Source organism: Ixodes scapularis, unplaced genomic scaffold (assembly GCF_016920785.2).
Source record: "Ixodes scapularis isolate PalLabHiFi unplaced genomic scaffold, ASM1692078v2 PGA_scaffold3__209_contigs__length_174095766, whole genome shotgun sequence".
Classification (NCBI taxonomy): domain Eukaryota; kingdom Metazoa; phylum Arthropoda; class Arachnida; order Ixodida; family Ixodidae; genus Ixodes; species Ixodes scapularis.
Window position 1 is genome coordinate 4556923 of NW_024609868.1, and position 11020 is coordinate 4567942.

Here is an 11020-nt window from a genome sequence, read left to right on the forward strand (position 1 = left end):
AGTAGAGTTGCAGTTACTTTTTCAAGTGTATTAGTTACTGTTACTCGCGGGAAGTTACGAAATTGTGTTCCAAATACTTTCTAAATATCCCACGGCATCAGGCTGAGCTAAAAGTTATTTTGCTTATGGGGTAAAATTGGAAGCTCGAAAGGTTCTGGGACTTTCATCTCATGTGGCTTCTGTTAGAAGCTGACTTCTGTTAGAAGCTGACTTCTGTTAGAAGCTGAGTTGAATCTTTAATAATGTGGTTTTTAGTTGCGTAGCCCTTAACTTTGGGACTCCCAACATTCGTAAAATTGTGGGTCGCTTTGCTTGTAGATGGCTGCAGTGGGAGCCTGGGTGACATGAAATTCCCCCTCCTCCTAGTAACGAGCTGCAGCTATATTTTCATTTGCTTAGAGAATGAAATGTGCCTGTACTGCAATCCTGAACCGGACCGGTCTTCGTCCAGCTCATTGCCAATTGATGGGGAAGCATTGGTAGACATGCTTTTTCGAGAAATTAGAGTAGCACCCACATGCTGCGAGCGAATATGTTTCTGAAGATGATTTTCAAGAAAACATGATTACCCATGTACACCAATAGTTTCGCCCGCAATTTCGTAAATAAGTGCTCTGTAATTTCCAACTCCATTCAGCCATTGCACTGAAGGAATAAAATGGAAACCTGACTGCTCCCGAAATTTCTGTTTGAAAAGTGCAGGTTTTCTGTAGCTTTGCTATGTTTCTGCTCTGTGCAGTGTCAAGACCTTTGTTTTGAGGTGCTAGTTGTTTTGTATTGGAGTCTGACATTCTGGCATCTGTGCTCTTCTCCAGGTGTGCAGACGGGTACATGGGGCAGAGGTGCGAGTTCAAAGACCTCGACGGAACTTATCTGCGTGAGTACTCATTGATATTCTCCCCAGACCTGACGGCGTTAATAAACCTTGTTTTAGCGCACGTTTTGCATCACTCATTTTATCAGTCTGAGGCAGTGGATGACTTTGGTGCCTTACTTAATATGTAGGACTAGATTGCAGCATTTGCACGCACGGTGCTTTGCAAAGCTTGGCTCTACAGATGTGTAATGCCTTATATAAAACTTGGTCTTCATTATTTGCAAACAACTGCAAGAGCATCGTGAAATGAAGGTGTTCATTAATTTTGAAGGAAGAAGAATCTTCTTAGCCTCATTAGCTTTTCTTTTTTATATTTCGCAATCCTGCACAGATAATGCCATTGCTGTAAATGATGCCATCACAAATTTTTATCAACTGGCTCCTGCTACATAACTGTTAATATATTTCGATGTGCTGTTGCGTGCATCAAAGGAACAGCTTTTAGATGCTGCTAAGCTATACTCCGTTTCACTAGTTGCGTGCAGTAAAGGCGAAGGCAACGCCAGGCAAAGAGAGAAAGGGCAAGCACTAGGAAGGTGGGATGGGAGAGGAGGGCAATGGAGGGTGAGGGGGTAAAGGAAGAGCAGTAGCAGTATTAATGTTGGAGAGGAGAGGACGTTTCTCTCCTCCCCAGCTTTCCTAGTACTTGTCCTTCCCCTCGCCTGGCATTGCCTTCGCCTTTACTGCACGCAACTAGTGACACAGAGTATAGTGGTGGCTTTCAATCTCCCTACTTCATTAACATTAACAGCAAAAAGCGTGGTGAACAAAATGTGCTTACGAAGGACTGGTTTTGCGGGGCAACACACAAAAGCTCGCAGATTGACAGCCAGCGGGAGCATGTTTGCATGCCATGGTGGCTAACGTAAACTCTCTATCAAGTCTTTTTTTTTTAGATTTAAAGTTGTTTTTGCCCAAACTTTTGTCTTTGGCATGGCTTTTCGTTTTGCCGCATTCAGTACACTATCGAGGTAAATCGGGCTCGTAGTCGAAATGTTACGAGCCTCGTGCAACCTGTAACTATTGGTCTCTAATCGGTGTTCAAATTTTGTTCTTCTTTGCAGCAACGCGGCAGCGTGTACTTATAGAAAAGGCGGGACTTGCAGGCGGAGTGACGCTGGCCGTGCTACTGGTCTTTCTGATCGTCGTCTTTGTATACCTCTACTACAGGTGGGTCCCTCGCTGGTATTTTGTGAAATTGTACGACTATGATCTCGTCAAATTCATTTGGCCAAAAAAGAAAGGCCACGGATGAAAAAGAAGTATTCAGCGGGAAGGTGGGCCGCCACGCAGCAGGCAATGTCAAGAGGTCACGATTAAGAGAGAGAGAAAATATTTATTTTAACACGCCTAGACTGGCACTTCAACGATTAAGAGCCCTTGCTTCCTTTCGTTAGCACAGAGCCGTAATGGAGGGCCCCAGAAAGAAGGCATTGCGCGGCCGAATCGAATCAGAGCAAACTGAGCTGGCATCTAAAGACTACCCGCCAGCAGGCGAGCGTCCGGCATTCTCCGTCTGCAAACCGGATCATGGGCTGCTCAACGCTGCAGAACGCCGCTTTTCGGGACTCTCACATACACATTCTGCGCACATTCTTTGCCAGTTTCTTGCAGTGCAAGGGTGACTGTTGTCGTCGGCCAGTTAGAGGCCGCTGTGGACTGCTGTAATTGAGGGACGTTCTGTGGCTCTGTTGTGCACAGTGCGCAAAGGCGTGCGAGGCATTGTACCGGGCTACATTGACAAAATGACACCCTGTTTTTCGGACCGCGTAAATAAACTATGCATCCCAGCAAGCTGAATTTTACGCTGTTTCATTGGTGCCTTTCGTGTCGCCGACATGTTTTCTGAAGGTCAAATGAATGATGAGACATATATGGCTTTCGCCTTAATAAAGACGTTTTTGTCTAGTATAGAACCCTGCGAAGCATCTTCAGCCACAACATCTTTTGCATAGATGTTAGAAAACATGTGCCATACGATAGACTTTGGTTATGTAGGAGACTTTGAGAAGCCTTTATGTTGGGGCAACCTGTCATGAGGTTTTCGACGAAAGGATGCAATTAGAGACAATACTTCAATCCTCGATAGTCTTGCGAGGTGACATTTATGTAGCTCGGCGCTAATATATTTGGAGGGAACCTGGTAATTGCATAACTGCTCCCAAGAATGTACTCATGGGAAACCTTTGACAAGCTCAAGTTTTCTCACGGATAACTGTAAGCTTGGCCATAACATTTTAGAATTACCACTAACACAATTTCTTCAGACTTTTAGCATTGTTCAGCAAATTTTTGGCTTTGATGGCAGGGAAGATTTTCCTTGCTTTTAGTACTTTTCTTTCTTTGGTTTTAGGCCTACTGGGTATTTTAGTAACTTCGAAGTAAGTGTCTTTTACCCCTGAGCCGGCAAGCGTTAAAAGGACTCTGAACCGAAATTTGGAGCTCAGAAAACAATGCTGGAGCGATAGGCTTGATGCTGCAAACCCCGCATACAACAATATCTCTAACGGATGGCCATATTTTTTAAAAAAGAAGTGTGCGATTGAACACAGCCAATGAGGCCGACGAGACATGTGACGTCGTGATTCTCATCCCTTCTCTTCGCTTTGTCCCCCCCGAGCAGGTCAATCAAAACATGAAAAAGAGAAGCGAGGCTGCTTTCCTTCATTCTCAACTTTTCCAAGAAAATCGTGACATCACATTCCTCGCTTGATCGCGCCCTTCTTTTTCAAAAATACGGCCATCCCTTTGGGATTTCGATGTATAAGTGATGTTTTGGAGTTTGTAGCATGTCGTTCAAAACTTCTGTGGCCTTATTTTCTGCAATCCGAATTTCAGTTCAGCATCCCTTTAAACCTAAAAACGTAAACAAACCTGTTTTAAAAAATTTTGAATTTTTCAAATCTTGGTTTGGATGTCACCGTTTGATTGCTGCATCCCTTTTGTTTTGAGCCTTACCCAGTTTTCCCTTAGACAATGCCAAATGTGGAAGTTTCAACTAACTCTCTCTGCTCCTCTCTTCCTCCAGACGTAGAAAAGACAAAACCTACTTTGATGCGCCCGAGGAGCCCAAGCTGTTCTTCTGTGGCAAGCCGAGGAACGGAACTCGGGACATCCATCCTGTCCTCAAGCAGACGGTGAGTCCACGTCCCTTCGCCTGTCGGCCTGTCTCGGTTCAAGCGTGGATAACCATGTGTGCAGCCACTTAGTTGTAAACTACTGGAAAGCTATCGGGTGCATAACCCAAAGCCACGAGAAACTTTATTGGGAGAAAGGCAGACGAGTGCTAAAGTCATCTAGAGAAACTGCTTGAAAGGTGTGCAAACATTGTGAGGCGTTTTTGTAGCACCGTCGAAAAACTTAAAAGAGGTGCAGTCTCTTGATTGACCGCGCAGACTTTGAAAATAATTCGAAATTTGCTCGGAAACTTGTAAAAAGCCGTGCAAAGCTGTCGATAAACTCGTTTAGTTATGACCGTCTATGGTGCTTCTGTGAGTTGTTCTCTGTCTAAGAGTTCTGACATTTGTAAAAAATGTAGCATTTTGGCAGTCCATCCCACCAAATTCGCCTTAATAATTTTGGTTAAAGGGGCAGATTTGGCAAAGCGCTATATGAAGTCTAAGAAAAGCTGTTTTTGTCGCGAAGCCACGATTCCCTGGCTGTTTGAAATGGCTATCCACTCTGTGCACCTCTCAAGGTTTTGTGAGACGCTTGGCTGTTGTATGTGCAACTCCTCTGCCATTTCTTGTTTTTTGGGCTTTGTCGCTCAAGAATCATGAAGGTGACCACCTTTTCATTGTTGTTTGGATTCTCACTCCTACCGTGCCACATCGGTCCAAATGAATTGGGCCCTCTTTATAGTAAATTGCAAAAATCAGTTTTACGTGCTACGACCCTCTAATATAGCACGAAATTGTGTCTAGGCGTTGCATTTCTTTTGAGAGATAATCAAAAAAGAAACTTCAAACTCGAGGAAGGCCGAACGTTCGTTTGAATAAAGCAAAGTATTAATTATCAGGAGTTTCCTCCCATAGAGATGCATAGGATGGACACTGCATGTTAGTTTGAATTATCTGCGAGTTTGAAGTAATGAAAAACAACTGTATAACGAAGGGTGTTTTTTCTTTTTGTTGTTTTTTTTAGTTCGGGGTTTCTTTGAATTAAATATACATTGTCTGAAATTGGCAAATTATGACATTTCACCGAAAAGCCACGCTTACCCGGTAACATTTCGAACCTCAACTCTGTTGGTGTCCAACAGGCCCCTCCCAATGCATTTGTAAAATGGCTAATCGTCCATTTGAAATACAAGGTTTATTCCAACTCTTTATAGCGAACTGTCTTTTTTCACCGCAAGTAAAACCAACCGCTGAGATACACTTTTGAGGAATACCTCCGCACCCAGGCACCGATATTTTGGGTTAGTCTTACGGCATAAAAAGTGGTTTGGAGGTGGCAATACTCGCCACACCCATAACCCGTCTCCCTTTGTGTCTTCTTGTGCAGGATCTCGAGCGAGGACCCTGCGACCGGTCGAGGCGCACCAGCAGCTAAGGTGCCCGGCGGAGGGCCCCCGCCACCGCCTTCGTCGTCGCCGCGAGTCCGTGCGTCCACCCTCCTCCCGAGTGACGGCCGACGGGGACGCTCCTCCGCTTCGTCGAGTGATCTGCCGCGCCGAGACGAGGAAACGGCGCTACCGTTGCGCCATTATTATTATTTAAGTTTTTTTAGGACAAACTCTTCCAAAACGCCGCCCTCGCAGAGACTCGCCGGTGCAAGGATCGGCCGACCCTCCCCCGTTTGTTGGACATTTTCTGGGGGAGGCACCTCCGCTCCACGGGCGCTCGGTTGGCGGGGTTACGGGTGTTGCGCGTTGTTGTAGGTCTCAAAAGGCGGCAAAGCCTTTGCGTTATTCCGACCATTTTTTTTTAAACCCCCGGCATTGAGAACATTCCCACGTGCCGTCTGCCCTTCTGCCGGCGGTGCCCCGGGGGAGGCTCGTGTGTATTGCGAGCCCCTCTCTGCCGCTCGCTTGGAGAACGTCTGACCGTGAAACCTTCTCTCGTTTCTGTGCCGATCCGGAGTGTCCGATGAGAATGTCTAAAGGGGGAGACCCCGCGGTTGCGACGAGGCGGGGGAGGACGCGGTTGACTGCTTTCCAGGGGAAATTCTCGCTAGCGCATTCGACCATCGTGCTGCCGTCCTGTTGAGTGTGTGTGTGTGTGCGTGTAGATAGTGTACATACGGTGCGAGTTCTTTGCGAAGAAAAAGAGAAAAAAACAATCACTGGCTGCCCTCCTTTGTTTCTTGTTGTCCTCTTTGTTTGTGTGGCTGGTCCCTTCGGAAGGAAGAAGCGACACTAAACGGAGCTTCGGGGCAGCGGCGTTCGTTGGCACGGTTCCACGTGTAATTTATAGGGGGGGGGGAACAAAAATGGCCGCCCCTTCCTCGATTTCCAGCCTCTCTCCCTCCTTCTCTTGCCCTTCTTCGGGACAGTGAAAACAGAACGGAGGAATGCGGAATCGACACCGAATGTGTCCAGTCCTGGCTTCTAAGCAACATTCGTTTGCCGTTTTTTTTTTTTTTAAGGCTCGGGAGAAACTGCAACACTTGCACACATTTCCACGGAGGGGGGGGCTAATCCTTTCAGTTCCTATTGTCGTCGGGCTTCTGTATATTTAAAGAAAGAAAAAGAAAAGAGGATCTTGTTGAAAATGGATGTAATCTAAAGAAGGAAGCAATTGTTTACACTATGTTATTGTTCATGTTTGACGTTCTTCTGGAAGCTGTGGTGACCCTGTGAAAAGCTTTTTTTGCCCGAAGCGTTGAATCCGAGGTTGTGCAGTGGCCACCCTTCTGTCCCAAGCAGTTGGCTGGCCTGTTTTTCATTGACGTTACAACTGCTTCACCAGTTCAAATCTCTGCACCAAGCCTGTTAAGCAGACTGTTGGATGACTTTAGCGAAACCAAAAGAAACCTTGGGAATCTGAGTGAGCGCACTGAATTAGGGAACCTTAGGCAACATCACGTATTGAATGGCTGTGCATGATTTTATCTAGTCCTCTGTCTCTCCTTGCAGACTGGTTCAAATGGTCCCGTGTATTGTATAAAACAAATGCTGAACCCCTCGCTTCTCCCAGCCCTTTTCCTCCAGTGACTTTCACTCGAAAATTGTCCGCCCTCTATTTGAAGGCTCAGACCAAAGCTGATGATAACTTAGGTGCATCTTGTTTATTTATGAGGAAAAAAACGTCGTGATGTGTAGATTTGTTTTTGGACAGGGCTACAAGCCCTCTGTCCAAGGTCGCAGAGAATAAAAGTCATTTGTAACAACTTGTGTTTTGCATTTATTTTTCCCTTTTACAGTGTCTTTGTATGTGGGATACATGGGGGGGGTCTGACTTTTTGTATTATTATTTTTAAAATACTGCGCACCGAGTTGGGGTGCATTACAGGAATGGTTTATGTAAGTCCCATTTTTATAAAGTCCTGGGAAAACTGGAAACTAGTTGCTTTGCACATGCTTTTTGGGTGCACATCTGGGCAAAAACCAAACTACTTTACAGGCATTTTGTGGTCTTGTTGCAATCAGTGAAGAATGATGCACAGATATTGTGGACACTTTGCAGTGGAAATTCAAACTTAAATATACTTTAGTCACATAGTTTGTTTTCTGCCAAGTGGAGTTCTACGAACTTCGGAAAGAAAAGGTATAACAATTTGTACTTGTCACCTCGAGAAAGAAGCAAGTCTTGCCTATAGTTCGTGCTCTATGTGAAGTAGTTCTCACAAACGTCAGTTGTCCAAAAAAAAAAAAAAAATGTTTCCTTTTGCATTGGAAACGTGCATTTTCATGAACTAACATTGGCATCCGAATTGAGCACAAAGGGAAATTACCCCGAATTGAAGCGTGCTGGTAAGTTAAAGGAAGAAAAGGGTGAAGACGACAAAACATCTTTCCAGCTGGCAGCTCAGACGTTTACAAGTGTTCAAGGTGCCACTTGAGAAGATGTGTTGACTTGTGCTTTTTCTGCTGTCCTTTTATCGCTAAGAGAGAATGTGAATTTAATAACAAGGCTCTTTACACCGCAAAACTTCGTGTAAATGATGTGACGTCTTTTGAGGTCTTCGTTTAGTTATCGCAACATTTAATCTACTGGCCGCTGTCGTTTGAACGAGCAGGCTACAGTGTGAACGAGTTTGAAAGAGCTGACGACATTTTGAACTATCAGACGGCCGTTTGAACGTGAAGGCTCACTGAACGTAGTTCGCGGGTGATCCGGGCAACTTCCCGGTTTTCCCGCGTTCATGTTAGAACAAAACAAATCCGACGTTCCGTCACAAGCAATCGCGGTCCAACGGTGTCTAAGCTGCTACAATATATATACTATATATATATATATTTATTTTTCTTTTTTTTTTTTTTGCTTTAGTATGTGCGAAGGGTAGGGTAGCGCGAATTTTCGAATAGTAGTATTAAGTATTAATTGTCCGTACTTTTCGAAGTGCTGATCGTGGCGGGTTAGCCTCCTTGAGTGCGCTTCTCCTGAAGCAAGGGTGCACTGCGGACAAGCAATACCCACGGAGCTAACACTGCGATCTCGCGACTCGCTTCGCCGCAACGCAGCGGCGCGCTTAGGCGAAAATTGCACCAAAGCGGTATGGTGCACGCGAAAAAAGTAGAGCACAGCTCTTGAGGAAGAGGAGGGGAGGGTACGTCCATGCTCTCCCCTCCGTACCCTCCTCCTCCTGCTCCCCTCCCATTTAGCGGAAACTTTACCAAAACTTTCCCGCTAAATTTAGCAAACATTTCCCCTTTAATTTACGCGGAAAAATTTAGCGAAAACTTTCCCGCTAAATTTAGCAGATAAACTGAATTTGTGTTGAGATCACGGGACGTCAATTACCCCGCTAAATATAGCTGAAAAAGTTTCGCAAAATTTTTCAGCTAAATTTTGCGGAAAAAGTTTTCGCTAAACTTGGCGGAAAAATTTCCTCGCTAAATTTAGCAAAAAGATTTCTCCGCTAAATTCAGCAAAAACTTTTCCCGCCAGATTTAGCGGGAAAATTTTACCCTCGTGTGTCACACGTGACGTCACGTGAGCCAGTTTCATCATCCTGACATCACGTGTGACGTCATTACGTTGACGTCATCATGAGCCGTCCTAATGTTGACCTGGCTTGTGCGCCACTTGGATCCCTTCTTTGGGATTCAAGTGGCACGAGCGTTGGCTCATGCCAAGGCCGAAGGATCGCCTTCCAAAAGAGAAAGCACAAGGCGTGGTCTATAAGATAACGTGCGCAGAGTGGCCCGCCGCCTACATCGGTGAAACTAAATCCTTTCCCGAACACATGCGCCAGTACCAGAACGATGTGCGCTATCTGGATCGCGAGCGTAGCGCCGTCGCGGAACATTGTGAGGTACTTGATCGTCGGATCGACTTCGGGAACACGCATGTGATAGACACGGAGCCACATATCCGAAAACGTCTCTTCTTGGAGTCGTGGCATATTCAGAACACACCGGGGAACGTTAACAGGTCTCTCGGGGCCTTACCATCTCTTCACGTCCATGGCATGCGGCAGATTAACAAAACACCAAGTCGGTAGAAGAGGAACAAGAGGTGAATCTCTCGCTGTCCCATTCCATTGTTTGTCACCCCCGAAGAAGGGGTCAAGTCGACCCCGAAACATTGGGAACTGTTTGCTTCTGAGCTTTTGGTTTGAGTTTTCTGTTTCTTTCGGATTGTTTCCCCAAACCAGACAAATTTCTGTCGAAGATGTTTACTTTCCAGTCACACTTTGATAGAAGCGTCGGTATCGGCAAGCTCAATGTAGCTAAAACAAGTGTGCGGCGCTTTGCAACACAACCATGCGCACGTGCACAGCTAAGAAGACTGCACGCCATCTAATCTACTGAAGGCAAAACCTTTTTCTGCAGCAGTCTCCACATATACGAAAAAACCAAAAACCAGAGAGGCTCTGAGTAGCCGACGCACGCCGCGCAAGCAGTAAAAGCTTGTTTTTGAACATTTCAAAGTTTTGTGTTTGTCTTTTTAATATGAAAAGCAGCTTTGAGGCGCTGTTATTCATTAGAAAGATCACTCACAAAAACGTTATATGCGTTTCTTTAATAAATAAACGGTTTTTAATAGCCATAGATGCGAACTAACGTAGCCATTCCGTACTTCGACATAGCACTATGGTGCCTGGATCGCGTCTTTCACTGATGCGTTTTGCGCCCCATCAAACGTGGTCCCAATGTGACAACAAATGACGTCACAGAAGCCGGAGTGTCATGCTGTTGCCTGTCGCGATCCTGGCGGTTGGCCGTAGAAATGCTGGCGAAAAGCACGAGCGAACATGAGTGTCGCTGTCGTCACGGCGTCCCAGGCGTCCCAACTTCCGGGTGCTCTAGCTTCCGTGAACTGTCACAGTGGAGAGTGACCTGCAGCAGAACAGGCGTCTGCAATACGTACCACAACTATTGGGACGCCGCCAGGGTCGCGACCGGCGATAGCATGACACTTTTATGACGTCATCAGGCGAAAATCGAGGGACCACTTTTTTGCCGCGGTAAACGCACCAGTCGGAGACGCGTTCCAGGTACCATAATAGCACGTCGCATCCTACCAGCTGCGTCACAGGAGGGCGCCCGCGAGGTGGCGCCACCAGAACCACCAGCTCTAGCGTGACAAAATCGTAAAAAATAGTTATAATTCTTATTTATATCTTGCCATTACTGAGGCCAGAAATATATGTATATATATTTTAATGACAACTACAATGACTTTTATGGAGGAGTAAGGAATTGCAATAACAAAGTTTAGAACGTGAGCATTTACAGAAATTACCCAGGAAGTAACCAGCGCTTGTCTTGTCTACACCCTACTATTTTGTCTTGTTTTTTTGTGCGCTGTGTTGATTTTATTGTGTATTTGCTGCATTTTCTACCGCAATTTATGAACTTTTCTTCGTTAGAATGGACTCCATTACTCGTTTTACAGAATGTTTATGCATATTTGATTGTTTTAATTATTATTCTGCACACACCATGCCTTGGCCTTCAAAAGTTGGCCTGGCAGTATCTTCAAAATAAATAAATAAACAAATTACATTAATTCAATCTTTCGGTACTTTAAA

At 45.4% G+C, this 11020-nt stretch overlaps 1 protein-coding gene across 2 annotated transcripts in view; it reads left to right on the forward strand.

Annotated features, from left to right (window-relative positions):
• LOC120836885 (protein spitz) overlaps positions 1–7210 on the forward strand; it is a 40483-nt gene extending 33273 nt beyond the window's left edge. For both annotated transcript variants that reach the window (XM_040205980.3, XM_040205981.3), the window contains 4 exons: positions 816–877; positions 1942–2047; positions 3906–4014; positions 5384–7210. In XM_040205980.3, coding sequence (XP_040061914.1) covers positions 816–877; positions 1942–2047; positions 3906–4014; positions 5384–5431 — 325 coding nt within the window. In that variant the 3' untranslated portion in view covers positions 5432–7210. The remainder of the gene's footprint in view (positions 1–815; positions 878–1941; positions 2048–3905; positions 4015–5383) is intronic.
• Positions 7211–11020: the final 3810 nt, after the last annotated feature.